Below are 20901 nucleotides of genomic sequence, written 5' to 3'. Positions count from 1 at the left end.
TCAAGTTGGGGAAGAGACACATGTATGTCCCGAGGAAGGTGATTACATTTCTGTTGGGGGGGAAACCAGGAGGAGCAACCTCCCATTGAGAAAAATAAATAAACAAATAAAAAACAGTTCACAATACTTATATAGAACTTTGGTTTGCACCTCTTACTCTGAGGGTGCCCAATGAACAGTGGCCCAAGACTACCATATATATACTAATGTACTGCCCTGATTGCTTTCTTATGACACGTACTAATCTGGTTGGCATAGTTCTGCCTTTGTGAATGAGTGTTATTAGAAGTTTTTCCCTATCACTAGCCCGCAATGTTTGTGTAAACAATGTCCAGTCACTTAAGAGTTTAATCTGTACAAGTCAACAATTCATGTATTTCAGTCTGAAGCCAGCCAACACTTGCATAATCTCCTTTTCTCAACCCTGTTTTTAATTCTATAGCATCAGCTAAATTAATGATACTATCAATAAAATTACCTTGTACCCCAGAGGGATGATTCATAATGTTCTCTATCATAAAATGATAATGATGTCTCTAAAGTAAAAGAGATATATATAAAGCATAGATATATGAATAGATTTGGGGGTCACACTTAATTCTACCCCAATCTAAGAACAATAAGTTCTTTTGACATGACCCTGTCCAGTGTTCATCCTCATGAAGAGACTACTGAAGATATGGGTGCTACAGCAAAGTGTGATGAAGAAACCAGATGGTGCCCAGCTATCAGAAAGAATAGTCAAGGCTGGTCTTAAAATTAACAGCCACCTTAGCACATCAGCCTGTGTAATCCAAGGAATTTGAATAATAAAATCGAAATCCGTAGGAGGGAATGGTATCAGAGCTTAAATTGTGAACACCAGGTTTACAAAAAGCTATGGATGACAGCACACGCCCATTTGCAGTGTCCCCACACAGGTTAAGCCTCTGGTGACTCCCCTCTGCACATAGTCAGACAGCGAGCACTGGGAGCTTGATTGTAGCAGAGGTAGTTAGGTTACAATGTAACACCTTATCATTTGATTCCCTTTTGACCCTTTTTACAGGTGTTTCCATTTTTAATATTTTCTGTCTTCTTTTTGAGTTTTTTCTAGTTTCTTTAGTCATTGTTGTTGTTTTGTTTGTTTGTTTGCTTCCTTCCTGTTCGTGTTTTGTATGATTGTCTTGATATAAAATCCAGAATAGGTAAAGCCATAGGAACAGTAACTAGAATTATAATGACTTAGGGGCATGGCAGGAGAGGTTGGGGTGGGGGTGGGGGGAACTAACAACCATGAATACGAGAAGCAAATGGTCTGAACTTGAGGTGGTGATGATTGCACAACTCTTCCTAATACTGTATGTTTGCATGATTAAGTTGTAGGATATATGAATTATATGCCAATAAATCTTTTTTTTTCAGTGAATCTTCTGTAAGCATTGGCTGTCTCTGGAAAATGGGGTGGTAGTGGGGGGAGGAAAGAAGAAAGAGACTTTTACCTTCTGCATTCTATATTGCTTTCATTATTTAAATTTTTGCTGAATTTTTTTAGAATTAACACATTATTTTCAAGAGTAAATTGAAAACAATAAGGTTCAAGAAAATGTAGACCAGCAACCAGGTGTTCCTTAAACAGAGCTGGTGTGCTAATGAGATACTAATACTTGGCCTTTGGATGGCTCATTAGGAAAGTCTAAAGTCTAAAATTTGCATACCTCCACCCCTATCAGTCCTTTAGTTCTTTCTTCCAAGAAACAGAATTAGGCCCAAACTCTGAGGACTGTGAAGAGTTCATATTAATATCTTAGTAATGCAAAAAGTACAAACATATAAAATATATTAACAATGCTGGAACACCCAATAAGAGATCACACAACGGGTAGGTTGTACAAACGAGGACTGAAAATTACAACACTTACTTCGGATATAAAACTCAGCCCTTAAGGCTCACCGAAGCAAAGGTCAACACTTCTCACACAGAAACGGTGAATTCAGCCCGGCCAGCCACCACGCTTTGTGTGCGAGACTGCACCGCAGAACCAGAGCGTGGTGCGGAAGAGAGAGCTCACAGCATGCTGAGTGCAAGTGAGGAAAAGGAAGCTGTCTTGGCAGCCAGACTCCTGACAACCCACACTTAACCCCTCTGCTCTCCTGCCTTTCTTTTTTTTAAATCATTTTACTGGGGGCTCATACAACTCTTACCACAATCCATCCATCTATCCATTGTGTCAAGCACATTTGAACATTTGTTGCCATCATCATTCTCAAAACGTTTGCTTTCTACTTGAGCCCTTGGTATCAGCCCCTCATTTTTCCCCTCCCTCCATGCTCCCCCCTCCCTCATGAGCCCTTGATAATTTATAAATTATTATTTTGTCATATCTTACGCTGTCCGACGTCTTCCTTCACCCCCTTTTCTGTTGTCCATCCCCCAGGGAGGAGGTTATATGTAGATCCTTGTAATCGGTTCTCCCTTTCCACCCCACCCTCCCCTATCTACTCTCATGCTTATTTAGGAATTAGAAGACATTTGATGAAAACTATGTTCCCCCACTAGGAAATACGTCCCAAGAGAGCAGGAGCTTTGTTTTGTCCCCACCCTGCAGTATCCCCAGTTCCTATACCCCTGCCTGGTATTGTCTGCATTCAATCAGCATGTGCCGAATGAACAAAGGAGAGAGACTTCTGGCTGTCCCAAGAGAGTCCTTCCAGAATGATGCGTAAACATCATGTGTAGCCAGTTGGTTAAGAATTCCTGAAGCCTGGTACAAGCAAGCTTAAGCTACTTACTCTTCTTTCCATATTTCTCTATCTTTTTCTTGAGCCAAGGTGCCACATTATGGCAGAGTTCCTCCAGTATCTTCAGATCATCTTCACTTATTAGGTCTTGTTTCTCTAGATGTGCCAGGAAACTGAGAGATGTCTACAAGAAAATTGATGGAGTCACAGTTACTTGTCTGCTGGCTAGTCATCATTCAATACATATCACCTGCGTGGGCACTCAGTGCCAGGTTCTGGGTTGATGAACCAGATATAGAATCTGTCCTCAAGTTGTTTAACAGTGTGGAAGAGAGGGGCATTGCCAAATGTCTACCCAGTCTACATCAATACCACACTCACCAAGTCCAGAGCACTTCCCACAGCCCCAGAACAGTGCTTTTTTTTTTTTTAAATCAATTTATTGGGGCTCATACAATTCATCACAATACATAGATCAATTGTGTAAAACACATCTATACATTTGCTGCCCTCATCATTGCCAAAATTCACTTGCCTCTTGGGTTCCCGGAATCAGCTCATTTTGAACAGTGCTTTCTGTATGTTGGCCTTACAACAATGCTCAGGTAAATGTGATGATCACAATCCACATTTTAAAGATGAAATAAAAGAGTACAGAGAGGTTCCGTAACGTGTCCAAGGTCACAGAGCCAAGACGTGGCAGAGTCAGTACCACAACGCCAGCAGTTCTGATGCCAAATCTGTCTTATTAGCCATTGAGCTAGACTACCCAGGGCTGTACGTATTGTAACAGATTAGCTAGGGCACCAGCAAGATGGGCCCACCAACACCAATGAATGGGAAGCGTTTTGAACAAAGTTTACCTCCGGTGTTATTTGCTCCCCACAGCTGCTAAAACAATGTCTCACAAACTGGATGGCTCAAAACAACACAATCATATTTTCTCACTGTTCTGCAGGCTAAAAGTCAAGATCAGGATATCTACAAGGCCAATGTCCATCAAAAACAGGAGAGCAAATCCTTCCTTGCCTTTTCCTAGCTTCTGGAGGTGGTCATCAAACTGGAATTCCTTGGTTTGTAGCTGCATCACTGCAATATCTTCCATTATCATCACTCAGCATTCTGCCTGAGTTTCTTTTTTATTTCTCCTCCCAAACTTTATATTATGCATCAGGTGGGAGTTTACATAACAGATCATCATTTTTTAACTCAACAACTTAAACAACTTCTCACGTCTCCCAATGGCTTGCCTTGTTTCCCACCCTTTTTTCCCTTTCTTCCATCTCCCACTCTATAGGATATGAGCTTCCCTTTCACCAAGTTAACAACTGGCTCCCTCTAGCCCAGTGGTTCTCAACCTGTGGGTCGTGACCCCTTGGGGGCTGAACAACCCTTTCACAGGGGTCTCCCGATTCATAACAATAGCAAACTTACAGTTATGAAGTAGCAATGAAAATAATTTTATGGTTGGGGGTCACCACCACATGAGGAATTATCTTTAAGGGGCCACAGCCTGAGGAGGGTTTAGAACCCCTGCTCTAGCCTATGGCTCTCCGCTTTCCTCCCTTCCCCTTCTACCCTGGTAACCATCAAAGTCTGTTTCTTTTGGTATAAAACCCTTTCCTTGATTTTTTTCCCATAATAGTAGTGTCATACAATATTTTGCATTTGACTGACCTCATTCAGCATAATGTCCTCTAAGTCCTTCCATGTCATGAGGTGCTTCACAGTTTCCTCGTTATTCCATTGTGCGTACGCACCAAAGTTTATTCATCCAGTCTTCCACTCATGAGCATGTAGGTTGTTTCCACTTTCTTTTATTAAAATAGCTTTATTGGTGCATAACTCACACACCACACAATCCAGTAGTTCAGTCACATTAAGAAGAGTTGTGTAATCATTACCACAGTCAGTTTTAGAAATCTTTCTTCTCAGTCTATAGGAGAGCAATGGCCTGAACAGATTTGTTTTTAAATGGTAATCTGGTGGGTAGATTGAAGGCAGAAATGCAGTAGAGATTTAAAAGTCTGGGGAAGAGAGGATTGAGCCCCTGTCTAGCCGTGGAAATGTCCAAGAAGCACTGGGTTTGAAAGTCTTTGCTGAAGTATGATTTGGTAAACTTTGATGATCCATTGGAAGTGGGTAAAGAGATAAAGAAAGTCAAAATTACTCCAAATGGCGCTACCACTCAACCATTCACCCTTACAGTCCACACCGCAGGTCTCACACAAGCATCACCATGGAAGCAACAGTCAGGAAATCAAATGGCATATCAGGCAAACCCGCAGCAACAGGTCTCTCTAAAATGTTAAAAAGCAAAGATGTCACTGTGAGGACTAGGGTGCACGAGGCCCAAGCCACAGTCTTTCCCATCGCCCCACGTGCACTGGAAGCTGGAAAAGGAATACGGAAGAGGAAGGGAAAGCCCATGCCCCTGAATTACAGTACTAGTGAAGAGTACGGAATGAACAGCCACAAAGAACAAGCAAATCCTGAAAGAAGTACGTCTATACTATTACTTAGCGGTGAGGATGGTAAGACTCAGTGTTCATACACTTTGGACATGTCGCCAATAGGGATCAGACCTTGGAGAAACATCATGCTTGGTAAAGTTACCCCAAAAACCCCAAGAAAGGCTCTCAACAAGCTGGACTGGAACACTGTCTTCAGCAATGGCCTCAAACACAGCGATGCTGGTGAAGACGGTACGGGACCACGCAGTGTTTTGTTTTGTTGTAAGTAGGGTGATTCTAATTCAGAATCAATCCAACCGGACCTAACACCAATTCAGTGGCTGCGGCATGTTAGCCAACCCAAGCCATCTATTAAAAGGAGAAAAACTAACTGCTCATCGGCAGAATTCTTACTACGTAAGAACCGAACAGGCTTTCGCTGGCTGAGCTTTCACGACAGTAGGAACTTGACCGAAGGCAACTTGCTCCAGAGGTTGTCTTCAAAGCCTGTAAGTTTCACCACACCCTGTCCTTCATGGAGGAGGGGGACTGAGGGGTACACACCTAAAGGGAGATCCGTTGGGTTTTCTGATGGATTGGATGTAAGCATAATGCAGAAGAAAAATAATTTGAAGCTTAAGCTATTGGTGGAGAGTGGCACAAGTTCAGGAAATAGGGAAACGCTCTGGCTTTTAGATTTTGTTTAGCGAGTACTTGTGCATGGGGATAGAACGAGGAATGCAGGTCTCCTCTTAGAAATCCTAATTCTTCTGAGTAGGCCCTCTTGGGTCCCTTGTGCCTTAAAAACAGGGATAGGATTATCCCAGGGCCCAAACATTCAGTGACTAAACTGGCACCTTGCACAGAGCACCGTTGTTTCAACACTTGTGTGGAATCATGCACTGGTGAACAAGAGGTGGGGTCTACAGTTGATACCAGTGGCTTCTCACACTTCATTTCCACAGTGCCCGGGAGAAGAATCTGACTCTTCTGTTTCGCAGGTGAACTGGCTCATCTCTGTAAGAAACCAGTTGGTGCAGAGCTACAGAAGTGTGGTAAGATCACGGGAGGCTACTGCAAATTGAAACCGCAAAGCGTGTTTCCCTGTCTCTCATTTTATTCAGCCCCTCACTCAATGGAAAATTCATAGCATAATACAACATTTGAAAGGTACCAAATAAAGAATAAATCTTCCTCTCATCTCTGTTTCTCAGCTACCAGTTCCTTTCCCCGGAAGCCCCCACTGTTCCCAGAAATTTAGTATCGTTTCAGAAATATTCTCTAACTAGGTAACTGGGTGTGTGCCTAGGTGTTCAAACAAAACCCAGAGCTGATAAGCCAATGATGATTCACAGTGTGTGAACCTGTAGGACAAAGGAACGTTTTCAAGGTTGTCTTTCTCCCGGGGGACATTTGAAGGTTTAGAACCCCCAACCTTTTGATAAAGCGAGTGCTTTCATCACGGTGCCACCAGAGCTCCTCAAAACCAGGCATCCAAAATGCCTTACAACCAAGGCCAAGGCCGGAGCTATAGAGACTGATTTCTCTCCTCGTCTGACCAAACGAGGGGATAGATATTCCCCAGAAATTCTCGGGACAGGTAGGAGAACAAGAAGGAACAGAAGTGTGGGTGCCCCCACCGGCGGCCCCAGCCCACCAACAGCCTGGGCAGGGGATCTTGTAGGAGAGAGGAAGGAGGGAGGAAGATTTGTCCAGAGCTGGTCAGGTGGGCAAAGGGCCAAAGGGAATTTCCCAAAACGGGTTGAATGAAAATGATCTCTTTGAACCTCAAAATAGAAATGCTTTTTTTAAAAGTCATTTCTGTTGTTCTGGTAAAAAGAAATTCCTGTCTCAACAGCAAACTACCATAAGGAAGAAAAGAAAGAAGCCGTGATTCCTAAACCATGGTTGGAAACTCACTTTCCTTCATACATTTTTTGTTAGATTTTTGAGTACATGGCACTTATATATATATGTGTGTGTGTGTGTGTGTGTGTGTATAGTACATATATATACACACACACACACTACATTGCTCTAGTTTAAGAGTAAGATTTTGAGTAAATGGCACACACACACACACACACACACACCACATTGCTCTAGTTTAAAAACATCACTCCGACCAATATGGGCGTTTTTAGAAGCTTGTAGGGGAAAAAATCCATTCTTTTTTATTTTCATTTTCTCAAGAACATCTCTGAAGCCCCCACACATTAGCAGGAAGTACTTGAGAGCTGAGAGCTAGCAGGTATGGGTGTGGCTCCGTTTTTGTTCAAGAGTCTCTAGATTACCCTGCAGAGCAGTGACGTCCTGACAGGTCTCCAGATCTCAGATGGGTGTGTAAGCAGCAATCTTGCTTGTATGTAAGGGACGGTTCATGCACACTCATTAAGCCTATAGAAACTCATCTACATTGCTTCGAGATTGTAGTGTACACAATTCAGAAGCCTGCCTTGGGCACAAAGTCCGATAGAATCAGCCTGGGTTACGATCGGAGCCACAGCCCTAACAATGGGGAGAAGGAGATTACATTTGGAGTGAATCTCAGATTGTTTGGAACCCAAAAAGGAAGTGTCCTTCCCCTGCATGTGACCAGGCAATACCACAGTCCCCAATCGCAGCGAAACAGAGGTTTCTCCTCCACTGTAAGCAAAGCATGCACAATCATGTGGGTAGGGACCCAGTATGGCTGAAGCTGATGGGCTCCTTCATCCAGATGATTTGCCTTTTGGGTTTCGTCTTTATCCAGTTTAAGGTTTAATGAATGGATTTCTATGAAATACATGTGAATTTAGGGTCTCTTTTCCCCATGAACTGGGAGCCCTGATGGCGGAGTGGTTACACATTGGTCTGCTAACCACGAGTTCAGCAGTTCAAAACTTCCAGCCACTCTTTTGGAAGAAAGAAGAGGCGTCTCCCTTCCCCACCCCCACCGCCCCATAAAGAGTTAGAGGTTCAGAAGCCCACAGGGGCAGTCGTACCCTGCAGGGTGGCTATAAATCAGAATCGACTCGATGGCAGTGACGTTCTTTGAATTGGTCTTGTTTTGTTTTTTTTAAGTATTCTCCCTAAAACATTGAACAGAGACAAGTGGATGGCACAGAGGGCTCCAATCAGGTAGCCAAACCACTGTGGGAAGCTGGGTCCCAGCAGGAAAATGGGCAAAGTACACAAACAACTGTTCAGTGAAAATAAAACACAAACAGCCTTTAACCCATGAAAAGATGACTAAAAAGACAAAATCACATAGGTTCTTGAGAATGATCATTTAAAAGCTAGTTTAGCTGAGGGAGAAATGTTTGGCATGCTGTTGCTATTGTTAGTTGGTGGCAAATTGATTCCAACTCACAAAACTGCCCCATAGGGTTTCATCTTTCTTCCACTGAGCAGCTGGTGGGCTTAAACTGTGGACCTTTCAGTTAGCACCCAATGCTTAACTCATGGTACCACTGGGGCTCCTCACCGACCATGCCGTAATAATGTCAAGCTGAGGACTAGGTGTATGTACAAACAACGAGGAAGAAACTCAGTCCCCGGCTACAAGGAAAAAACCAGAAGTAGACTGAGCTTGTGGCCCAAGGAGGTACATTTATGCAACAGAACCAGAAGGAACCAGCACAAGTGATTGATTGTTATAGAGCCAGGCCAGCACTCAGGTCCAGAGATGGAAAGGGACTCTGGCCAGGGCAGAGCACGTGGGGTTTTCTGGAGAGGCTGAGAGGATGCCATTTCTTGATCTCTGTATTGCTTTCAAAGTTTATAATTCATTAAGACATATGTTTGTTTTGTGTCACTTTCTATACCTGAGTTTTCGGTTTCTGACTCTGGCCTGAACCCTGTCAATGCACAGCTGCAACCACTGTTGGATGATCTTAAGCAAGAAATTTTACTTGCATGTGATACCAATTATATTGTTTGAGCATTCTGTTGGGTCACCTTTCTTTGAAATGAGTACAAAAATGGATCTCTTCCAGTCAGTTGGCCAAGTACCTGTCTTCCAAATTTCCTGGTCTAGACAAGTGAGTGCTTCCAGCTTGTTGAACCATTTCACTTGATCTTCCATCAATTCCTGGAGTCTTGTTTTTGGCTAATGCTTTCAGTGCACCTTGGATTTTCTTTAGCACCATTGGTTCTTGCTCATATGCTACCTCCCGAAATGGTGGAATGTTCTTTTTGGGACAGTGACTGCGTATTCTTTCCATCTTCTCTTGATATTTCCTATATCATTCAATATTTTGCCCATAGAATCTTTCAATATTGCAACTCGAGGCTTGGCTTTTTTTCTTGAGTTCTTTCAGTTTAAGATATGCTGGGTTTCTTTTTATTTTCTAACTCTAGATCTTTGGATATTGTGTTATAATATTTTTCTTTGTCTTCTCAAGCTATCCTTTAAAATTTTCTGTTCGGGAACAATTAATCCAGAGGATGAATTGACCACAGCGAACCTCAGTCTCCACAACCCTGAGACCAGAAGTAGATGGATCACAAAAGGGTCCTGAGTTGAGTGGGAGAAGAAATTGGAACAAAACCCGAAATCATAATATAGATCAGGCTTTCTGGTCTGATGGAGACTTGGAATCTGCAGATTATGGCCTTTAGCGACTCTTCACTCTTGGACCCGTACTCACTCCTCTAACTCAGCTTTCAGCCCAACAATATGCAGGCTTTGAGGGGAAGAAAAACAACCGAGAACAACATACACGCCCTAGAACAATCAACTGTACAAAATTAAAGGGACAACATTTGCTTATAGATAAAAACTCTTAAAAGCAAGATGGAACAGGAAAGAAGGATGAATAATATAAAAACTCGGAGGGCGGACGTGAGAAGAAGGCTGGTATGTCTTGGGGACTGCAATCAATGTATGAATTGTTGAATGGAAACCTATTTACTCCATAAAGTTTTAAATCATAAAAAGTTATAAAAAATTTTTTTTCTGTTCAATTCTTTGACTTGATCATTTCTTCTATTTGTTTTAACTACTCTACAGTTAAGAACAAATTTCAGAGGCTCTTCTGACATCCACTTTGGGTTTTTTTGTTGTTTTTTTTTCTTTCTAATGACCTTTTCCTTTCTTTAGGAATGATTCTTGATGTCATCCCACAGCTCATCAGGCCATCTGTCATTAGTGTTCAATGCAGCAAATCTGTCCTTGAGATGTTCTCAAAATTCCAGTAGGATAGACTCAAGGTCATATTTTGACTCTCATGGACTTAAATTTTAAGTTTCTTCAACTTCGTCCTGAACTTACATATGAGCAATTGATAATGTCTTCCACAGACAGCTCCTGGCCTGGGTTTTATTTTGTTTGTTTGTTTCATAAATCGCTTTATTGGAGGCTCTCTATCAAGCACATTTGTACATATGTTGCCATCATCATTTCAAAAACATTTTCTTTCTACTTGAGCCCTTCTAATCAACTCATCTTTTTCCTCACCCTCCCTACCCTCATGAACTCTTGATAATTTATAAATAATTTTTATTCTCATATATTACACCATCCTTTGTCTCCCTTCACCCACATTTCTGTTATTTGTCCCCGATCATTGTGATCAGTTCCCCTGTTCTCTCCCTTCTCCCTCCACCTTCCCCCTACCCTCCTGGAAGCGTTACTCTCATTATTGGTCCTGAGGGGTTTGACTGTCCTGGATTGTGTGTGTTGAGAGCTCTTATCTGTACTAGTGTATATGTTCTTGTCTAGCCAGATTTTCAAGATAGAACTAGAGTCATGATAGTGGGGTTGGGGGTGGGGAAGCATTAAAGAAAACTAGAGAAATGTTGTGTTTCGTCAGTGCTATACTGCACCCTCACTCCTGGTCTGGGTTTAGCTGCTGATATTGAGCTTCTCCATCATCTCTTCCCACAGAAGTGCTCAATTTGTATTCTGTGTCTTCCATATAGAGAAGTCCACGTATGTAGTCGCTGTTTGTGTTTTTGGAAAAAGATATTTAATTTAACAAGTAATCAATCTTGCAAAAATTTTATCATGTGATCTTCAGCTTCATTTCTATCGTCGAGACTATATTTTCCAACTACTATTCCTTCCTCTGTTTCCAACTTTTGAATTCCAGTTACCAATAATTATCAATGCATACTGAATATATGTTTAATTAATTTCATACTGAAGACATTGAAATAATTCTTCAATTTCTTCATCACCAGCTTTAGTGGTTGGGACACAAATTTGAACAATATTTGGATAGACATTATCCTATCACAGGCACATTGTACTTCAAGATAGGTCTTGAAATGTCCTTTATGACAATGAATGCAATGCCAGTCCTCTTGATTGTGTCATTCCCGAAATTCATAGACCCTCATATGTGTATAAGAAAGAGATTTATATAAAAGAATAATTGTATATTAAGAAAACATCCCAGTCCAGATCAAGTCCATAAGTCCAATATTAGCCCATGTGTCCGATACCAGTCTGTAAATTCCTCTTCAAACTCACACAACACATGCTATGATGCCAAATGCAGGAAGTTCACAGGCCAATGGGTGGAAAATCTTGTGGATCCAGTGGCAGTGGAAGCATCCTAGTGCTGGTGTGGGTCTCCACATGGCTCCTCCAGCTTCAGAGATCTAGCTTAGTTCCATGCTGTCTTGTCAGCAGGAAGATGATGCAGAGAGAGATGAAGCAGAGACAAAGCAGAGAGAGTCGAAACAGAGAGTGTGTCTGCCCGCCAGTGAGCTCTTTATCTCTTTCGTGCTTCCAAATGAGGTCATCAAGCTGCAACCCAATTGACAGGCTAGACTCCACCCCTTCACAAGTTGACAGGAGATTATGTTACTGCCACAAACCACCCCTTGTCAACTTGACACTTTTACACAACTCTTTAGCCATATATAATTTTTAAATAAAACAATTGTAAAATCATATCTGTACCTAATAGGATAAAACTAAAATGCATACAATCAATTTGTGCCAAAGCCTCATTTAAGCATACTATTCTATTCTATGCCTAACAGTTTCAGCTAAGTAACACCTATACCTTCATCCTATAATCCTATGAGTATATTCCCCCACCTATGAAAGTTTGTAAGCCAACCACTTCATCCCTTTATCCACCCCATTTTGGGTATCCAATATCTATACTGCCCACTTACATCAACCCAGTCCTCTGAGGAGACAATCATATTCTTTGATGTGAATAATCTTCATTCCAGTTGGAACCTTGTATGTCCGCATCCTTAAGCAAAGTCAAATCAGGACAGCCCATCCATAAAGTCAGCAGCAATATGCATCAGTTCACAGGCTCAAAAATCTCCAGCTGGTCGGGTTCTGGTCAACTCAATGTGGGCTGCCTCGCTTAGCCTCACCAGGGTGCCCCATCACAAATTCTCAACATCCCTAACCCCTTGTGCTAGGTCATGAACTTCAGACCAGTCAACCTGCTCTCATCTTCTCCTTGTGAACCAGGTCCATGGGGATCAGTGGCCAGACTCAACCCATCTCGTTATTGCTGCATTTCTCCCACTTCCACTCAACAAGTGGATCCAGGTGGTCACCTAGCAAGCATTTCAGGGTGCCCAAAGGTTCCCTTTAATGTCCAGTCTTAGAGAGGAGAGTTTCTTCGTGGCTCCAGATTTTTTCCAGCCTCTAGCACAAACCAATAGTTCAAAATGCAAAAATCCAAAGGGTTCCTTTTTTCCCCCTTCAGCCTGTCAACAGCCCCCTAGGCAAGTCTCTTTACCTTCGAATGTCCTGAGCACTGAAGACACTGGATGGGGCTTATCTTTTCAGAACCTTCTTTGCAGGTGTGCCCCAACCCATTTAAAGATTCTAATTTTAATGGCTGAAGGCAAGGTTTACAAACTCTCTATTTTCATACTTCACAATAATCATTTCTATCAATCATTATATCAATAATAAGCAGAAGAAATCAGTATAAACAAACAGACTCAGATCCTAAACTCAATTCTTAAAACAGTCCAGTTCAACCCTTATCTAACCTATCTTAGTCCTTATCTAAACTATTCCATTGATACAAAATATGGCCTTAGACCTCTGACTTAGAATCAAGCCAAAACCAGGCTTTCTGTCAGCCATTTTGACCTTCTGTTAGCCATTTTCATTAAGAAGTATAATCTCTGAGAAATTCAAGGGGCGATTTTGTCCTCTGAGTTCAAAATATACATTAATCACATTCATTGTTGCCATTTCAAACAGGAATCACCAAAGACAACAAGGAAACAAGAAAATTTACATTTTAAATTCCCATCTTCTTTCCAGACAACAACCCAGTAAACTGCATTGCCATATCTAACCTCTGGTTACCCAAAGAAGAACTACCATGAGGCAGGAGTTAAAGTATCCATTCTCCATCTTCATGATTTGTTTCTCTAGTACCCACTCCTGGTACCATAATGTGTGCATCTGGGTTGACTAGAGAAACAAATTCATAGACACTCATAGATACATAAGAAAGGGCTTACTCCCCCACACACACTATCATGATCCGAATTCGACCTTGCAAGTCTGGCTAGACCAGAGGATGTACACTGGTACAGATAGGAACTGAAAATACAGGGAATCCAGGGCGGATGATCCCTTCAGGACTAGTGGTGTGAGTGGCGAGACTGGGAGGGTAGAGGGAGAGTGGGTTGGAAAGAGGGAACCAATTACAAGGAACTATATGTGACCTCCTCCCTGGGGGACAGACAACCGAAAAGTGGGTGAAGGGAGACGTCGGACAGGGCAAGATACGACAAAATAACAATTTATAAATTATCAAGGGCTCATGAGGGAGGGAGGGGGAAAATGAGGACCTAATGCCAGGGGCTTAAGTGGAGAGGAAATGTTTTGAGAATGATGAGGGCAATGAATGTACAAATGCACTTTACACAATTGATGTATGTATGGATTGTGATAAGAGTTGTATGAGCTCCTAATAAAATGATTTTAAAAATAAATTGGGAAATATGAGGAAATAAAAATACATATACTTCCTATAAAAAAAAGAAAGGGCTTAATAAAAAAGAGTGATTATATATTAAGAAAACATCCCAGCCCTGCCCAGATCAAATCCATAAGCTCAATATTAGCCCATATATCTGTTACCAGCCTATAAATTCCTCTTCACCCTCATGCAACACATGCTATAACACATGTTTCTCATTTTACTTCCACAGAAACTTTGAAAGGAACTTTGAAGCAGTGCAAAGTCCACCCCAAGGACACAATGGGCTCCTTCAGAAACCTCAGCTAAGGTAGGCAATGAATAAACCATTCTTACTCTGTCATTTTTCACTCTTCCTCATCTCCCTGTTGTGGCCCACACATGCCTGTATCATAAAACACCAAGGATCCCAAGAACAGTTAACCTTGACTGAGAGGTTAAACCGGTTGCCATCAAGTTGATTGCTCCATAGGGTTTTTATCTGTTTGTTTGCTTACCATAGGGTTTTTAATGACTGATTTCTTTCAGAAGTAGATTGCCAGTACTTTCTTCCCAGATGTCTCTGGGTAAACTACACCCCCCCAACTTTTCAGAAAACAACCAAGCATGCTAACCGTTGACCACTCTGGACTGAGTGTTTACTCTGTGCAAATAAAGGCCCCATGTTAATGCTTCATGCACATCATTTCCTTTAAGCCTTCCAACCGGAAGGAAGAAGAAGAGGGCTCTACAATTTGGCCGTGGAGAAAGGTCCAATCATTTGCACCATGTGCATGAGATTAGCAGCAGAGCCAGGATGGAATCCTAGCCCATCTTACAGCTAAAGTTGACTTTCCTAGCCATAATGTGTGCAATGGTAAAATAATACGAACAAGTCTTTCTGAAACCCCACCCCCACCCGCAGTCCCCACTGAAGGGCCCATGAAGGCAGTGCCTACCCAACCTTCGCTCTCTATGGCCCACTCACCATCTCAGTCTTTGGAAACACGTTCGGCAGGAGGAAGATCATGCTCCGTAAGGTCTGTGAGTCCATATCTTCCGACAATTCGTATAGTAGTTTTCTAAGAATACATCCAAAATGACAAATAAAAGATCACACTTGTGGAGTGCATCACTGAAAAAGCAGCAAGTCCTCTTATAAACCCAACCCTGTGAGTACTGACTGAGGAATCCCACTTTAAAGAACCAAAGGCGAGAACTATAAACTTCCTCGTGGCTTATTTAAATTAAAATAATACAAGATGCCACAGAGGCAGGCCTTCTGTTCTAAGTCGAGTGCCATTGTCTTTCCCATTGGGCTGGCCTAAAACTGTATTCCTTCCTCTATCTGATACCATTGTATAAATTCGGGCTTACTTTATAGACAGAAATTCAACAGGGAGGACCCAATATAAACCCCACCACTGAAACTAGCAGGGACCCATCTGACAATCAGGAGAACTTAATGTTTCACTCACACACAGACAGCACTGCCTACCAGCAAAAGGGCTTCAGATGGCCATTATCCATTGCCATTGAGTTGATTCCAACTTCCAGAGAGTGGAGTGGAAAGAATGATGGTTTCCAGAATTCATTATTTCTATCGCTTACCAATTAGGTCTCAGGTTCTAGGAACCGGTTCCAAGCACTTAGTTTTTACTCATCAGAGCCATGCATACACCATACTTCCAATACTCCTCCTTGCAAGTGTCTCTGGTATAGACAGTATGTCGGAGAGCAATGTAAAACTGTGCTATTCAAGGTCTGCCCCATCATAGCCCAATGCCTATATTTTACCTCTTTGGGCAAAATGCCTATCTTTTGCTTCATTGGGGGTTGGGGGGGGGGTTAAACACTGGGCTGCTAATCACAAGGTGAGTACCACCAGCTACAGCGCGCATGTGCGCGCTGAGACATCTGCACCCACAGCAATGCATAGGCTCGAACACCGTAGGAGCAGTCCCACTCTGCCCCTGCGATCGCTCAGGGTTGGCACTGACTCGATGGAAGGGAGTCAGGTTTTTGGTTTGGGGTGGAGTTTCTTCCACCCAAAAGTGTATTTTTTAAAATCTGTAACTGAACATCACAGGAATGCTCTCTTTTCTTTACATTTTCTTTCTTTATGTATTTTTATTTTCATAAACAGGGATGCTCTCTCTCCCACCCTCAGGCACATCTCTTCTGTTTTGCTCATTTCATTCCAATAGGCTGACCCTCTTCTTAAAATTCCTGGAGGGAGCTGGAAACATCAGCAAGTCCGTGAAGGAAGAACCGAGAGCGTAAGCAAACTCATGCCATCGAGTCAGTTTTGACTCCCGGCGACCCCACCTGTGCAGAGCGAAACACAGGGTTTCACTGGCTGGTTTTTCTAAGTAGGTTGCCAGGCCTTTCGCATGAGGTTCCTCTGGGTGGGCTCCAAAGGGCAACCGTTTCATTAATATGTTAACACTTGGCACTACTCGGGGAATCCATGTGACAGTGTCCTACCCACTGCCATCAAGTTGATTCTGACTCAAAGTGACCCTAAAGTGTGGGAACCAGAAGAGGGAAGAGAGTGTATTGCGGACAAACCCTCAACATCCGTCCAGTGAGGAGTCTGGGAGGCCAGGGCTCCAGTGGAGGGAACCTTCACCTCAGTAAGTTGCAGGTACCGTCCAGTCACATTCTCCTAAGTAAAAGTCATTCCCCTCAATGTCCCCCCCAGAATAATGCTAATTTCAAGGTGCTGTTTGCAAACACACGGTTGCTCACTACCCTCTTGAAGGTCAACTGCTTGAAGGCTATCTGACTGAAGGTTGTCTGCCATCCAAAGCAATCAGACCCTATAGTCTGTCCCACCCTAAGTAGAACCCACTCTCTTCTGTTAAGGATCATAGATTGTTCCCCTGGAGAAGAGTGCAAAGGCCCCTAAAGTCAGGCCAGCTCAGAGATACCCAGGTTAGGCTGCCCTCTTGACTCTAGAGCCCGCCCATCTGGTTATGCATGTACCTTCCTGTCACATGTAGGCCTCTAGAGCCTCCCTTTCCTATTGCGTGTTTACCCCTAGCTCATCCCCCTCCTGCCTCTAATGCAACCCCTTCCTGTTACGTATATTCTTTTTTGGCTTGCCTGCCGGAGATTATATAAACTAGTGAGAATACATTCCAAGTTCTCTCTCTGCTTGGACCTGGTTCCTGAAGCCATGGTGGAGGTGGAGGTGAGCCCTTGCATGCTTTGCCTTGTCTGAGGTCTGTTTAATTTACCCCTCAATTACACAACCACCCCTTGGACCCTTTCAGTGTGGAGGCTGGTCCCTCACTCTAAAGGGCAGGGTAGAACTGCCCCCATCCAGTGTCCACGGCTGTAAACCGAAACCAAAACCAGCCGCCACATCTGACTCTCAAGAAGAGGTGGGTGGAAACCACCGATTGCTTTGTTTATCAACTGTGCTGCACTGCTCCTGAGCTCCTTCAAACTCTACCATTAAGGCTGTAAAAACCAAAAAGCCAGACTCCCTGCCACGGTGACCCCTGTGAGTTTTCCCCAACTGTAACTGTTTCCAGGAGCAGAAAGCTCAGTCTTTCTCCAGGGGGCTGCTGGTGGTTTCAAACTGCAGACCATGTGTGTTGCAGCCTAATGCATAACCACCAGGGCACCTCATGTAAATCTTTAGGGAAGTAGAAAGCCTGTCTTTCTCCCAGGGGATGGCTGCTGGATTTGAACCGCTGATCTTGTGGTTGGCAGCCCATTCCTTAACCTACTATGCCACTAGGGCTCCTTTCTCACTTGAGAGCCTGGTAAACAAGAAAAGCAGCAGATTCTGCTAGGCTTTGGTGAACTTCTCCAAGGGAAGGGATGCCCTGGATGCTACAAACAGATATAGCAGAAAGGTTGGTGACCCAAATCTACCCAGAGACCCTATGAGGGCCAAGCTTGACAATCTGCTTCTGAAAGCCTTGAATACCTTCCAGAGAGTGACTCCTCTGCACCAGAAAGCCACGGTCCCACAAGTTGGAATCAACTGAGTTAACAACAAAGGGAAGAACCCTTAGGCCCCGAGCTCCCATCCCAGCCTCCCATCTCATTAGCATAGGAAGCCAAAGCATTTCCCAGGGCCTCACTACCAAGCAGATAGGTGGTGGGCAGTCAAATCTTAATCCCAGTTTCCTTTCTTTTTTCCAGTTTATTTTATTTATTTATTTTTTAATCGTTTTATTAGGGGCTCATACAACTCTTATCACAATCCATAAATACATCAATTGTGTAAAGCATATTTGTACATTCATTGCCCTCATCATTCTCAAAACATTTGCTCTCCACTTAAGCCTCCGGCATTAGGTCCTCATTTTTCCCCTCCCTCCCCGCTCCCCCTCCCTTATGAGACCTTGATCATTTATAAATTATTATTTTGTCATATCTTGCCCTGTCCCCAGTTTCCTTTCAAAACCCAGTGGCCTGAATGAAGGCTGGGCGTTTCCGGCATGAAACAAGAAGGGAGATGGAACGCCCTTCTGACTGATGGCAGATGCCCGGTGTACCTGAACGGAGAGATTCTCCTCAGGGTGGGCAGCGAGGCCTGCACTTGCTCTGGGCGGTACTGGAGATGCTGCAGCAGGGACCTCTGCCTGATGACGCAGAGGAGCTCCATGAGGAGGGCAGGGTCCTCCTCGGTGAGCTGCTCCTCCTCCAGCAGCTGCTCAAAAATCTCCAGGGCCGAGCTGGCCTTCTCTAGCTTCTTGTGGGGCAGCATGTCTCGGCAGAGAAACTTCAGAGCCTCCACCTCTTTGGCCCCCAGGGATGTGTCGATCTTCAGAAGCTTCTTGCGAAAATCCATGATGCGGATTTCCTCCAGACTGGTGCCCAGGCCTTAACCCTGAGATGTCATGGCCAGCTTGGGAGAGACAGAAGAGTTGGACAGGAAGTTGGAGAGTAAGAAAGAGAACACACCCCAACTTCCAGGCCCTTCCCCCACCCCGGGCAGCTGCCTCTGTACCCAGTATCAGACTTCACTGGAAGTGCTGAAGAAGTTTCTACAAGGCTGCTTCACATACCAACAGCCTAGAAATGGCCACCTCAACACAAGCGTGTATGTTACCCTTTAGGAGGTGTGGAGGGACATTTTTATTGGAGCTCAATTTACCCTGATTTCTCTCAAATCAAAATGTCCCCCCTGGGAGCTAGCCTAGAAGGAGGGCGGAGCCTTGATATGACTCAGGCTTGGTAGCCGGGCCCGAGTTCACAGGCCTAGTGGCAGAAATCGCTCCCGTTGAGAACTTTAGAAATAAGGCAACGGGGAAGTTCAGTCTTCTGGAACATCTGCCAACCCAATGACAATGACATGCCATGAGGGTCGTTGTTAGTGACATCCTTGACTTCGGATGACTGACTTTGGGCAGGGCTGTCTCTCACAGAAGCAAGCCACAATCCCAGACGCTGGAAGGGAAGTTTCTTTATAGACAGAGTTGCCCAGACCCGAATCAAACCACAAAGCCAACCCTCTGCCCCTGGAGGTGAGCCTCTCTCGGAGCAGTGCTTCAGGGCACCCGGTTCAGAGTGGTTCCACCTACCTGCTGTGTTCTCTACACTAAAATGTGTTCGAATGAGAGGCGCAGTGCCCTGACAGAGCTCCTTCATTTCCCAAGGACTGAGGTATAGATTCACGGGACATGGTTTGGCTATTTTTAGATATCAGAAAACTATTTCCAAGAGGAAGGCAAACATGCAGACCCCAAAACTCCATTGCCAAGACTCTCCAGGTGATGTTACTAAAACCCGAAACCAAACCTATTGCCATCGAGTGGATCGAGACTCGTTTTTGATTCTTTTTCCTACCCTGCCTGAATTTCTCAAACGTTATACCAAGGGCAGGTATCACTTCCGACGTTGAGGGAGGCAGCTGTTTTCTGAGATATTATCCATGGGGCCTGCCCTTCAAGTATCCCCAAGGTCAAACGACGGGTTCTTGGAGACAAGGGCAGCCTCGGTTCTAAGGAGAATTCTATTTTCCTGAAGAGTCTGTCCTGTCGCTTTGCTAAATCGGCCACTCAATGTCTCAGTTTGCGGATTCACACCTGTTGATCCATAGAGGGCAATGCTGGCGCCACCCTTATTTTAGCTCTTTTCTTTTGACTTTCCTTATTGCTTGACACATGCCATGGCTCCTGCGAACGCTATGGCGTTGCGGACAACATATTTTCCCAAGTTTTATCATGTGCAGTAAAAGAAATGGCAGAGGCACTAAACCCGCAAATGAAAGGCGTTCCTACCTTCAGATCAAGTCCCACTGAACCTCGGGAGGTCGCTAGCACTCGGGGAAACTGGAATTCCGTCCTGGTCCTCTGTGTCCTGTAAGTTCCCAGGAAGTTCCTGGGAAGAACATTTGCTCAGGAAGAGCACTCAAGACTTGTTACTGGCTGAATAAGTGAAACGCGGGATGTGAGGCTAATGTAATTTGATATTAATTTCCTGCTGATGTCGTCATAGCTGTCCGTGTCCCCTCCCCGTGGCCCAGGGAGAGAATACCTGGCAAACAGTGGCCCCTAAAGGCAAAGGAACGCATTTCTTGAGCTCAGGATTTCCCCAGGTAAAGCCACTCCTAGCACCTCTATAGGATTGAGTGAGTACGCTTCACTAACTCACCGCCGGGGGTGGATTCCCACTCAGAAGGACTCCGTAGGCCAAGGTAGAAGTGCCCCTTGTTTACATTTTTACTGAAACAGCCTCACCGTTCTGCTGGTGGGTTTGAACCGCTGACCTTGTGGTTAGCTGCTCACCAGAGCTCCTATAGGATATGCCCCCCGCCTCCCCGAGAGAACAGATGAGGAGCTCACACTGCCCGTCTCGCGGTTAGCGGCTGAGTGTGT

The 20901-nt window shown here is 44.0% G+C and overlaps 1 protein-coding gene across 1 annotated transcript in view; it reads right to left on the bottom strand.

Moving 5' to 3' along the window:
- CASP10 (caspase 10) overlaps nucleotides 1–18934 on the bottom strand; it is a 37138-nt gene extending 18204 nt beyond the window's left edge. The window contains exons 1-3 of the mRNA XM_045295486.1: nucleotides 18577–18934; nucleotides 15048–15141; nucleotides 2773–2905 (exon numbers count right to left, since the gene is read on the bottom strand). Of these exons, the coding sequence (XP_045151421.1) occupies nucleotides 2773–2905; nucleotides 15048–15141; nucleotides 18577–18872 (523 nt within the window). The 5' untranslated portion in view covers nucleotides 18873–18934. The remainder of the gene's footprint in view (nucleotides 1–2772; nucleotides 2906–15047; nucleotides 15142–18576) is intronic.
- Between the last annotated feature and the right edge of the window lie 1967 nt (nucleotides 18935–20901).

This window comes from Echinops telfairi, unplaced genomic scaffold (genome assembly GCF_000313985.2).
Source record: "Echinops telfairi isolate 266 unplaced genomic scaffold, ASM31398v2 ScPeMD7_3;HRSCAF=10, whole genome shotgun sequence".
In the NCBI taxonomy this organism is placed as follows: Eukaryota; Metazoa; Chordata; class Mammalia; order Afrosoricida; family Tenrecidae; genus Echinops; species Echinops telfairi.
This window is presented reverse-complemented; position numbering and strand designations above follow the sequence as displayed.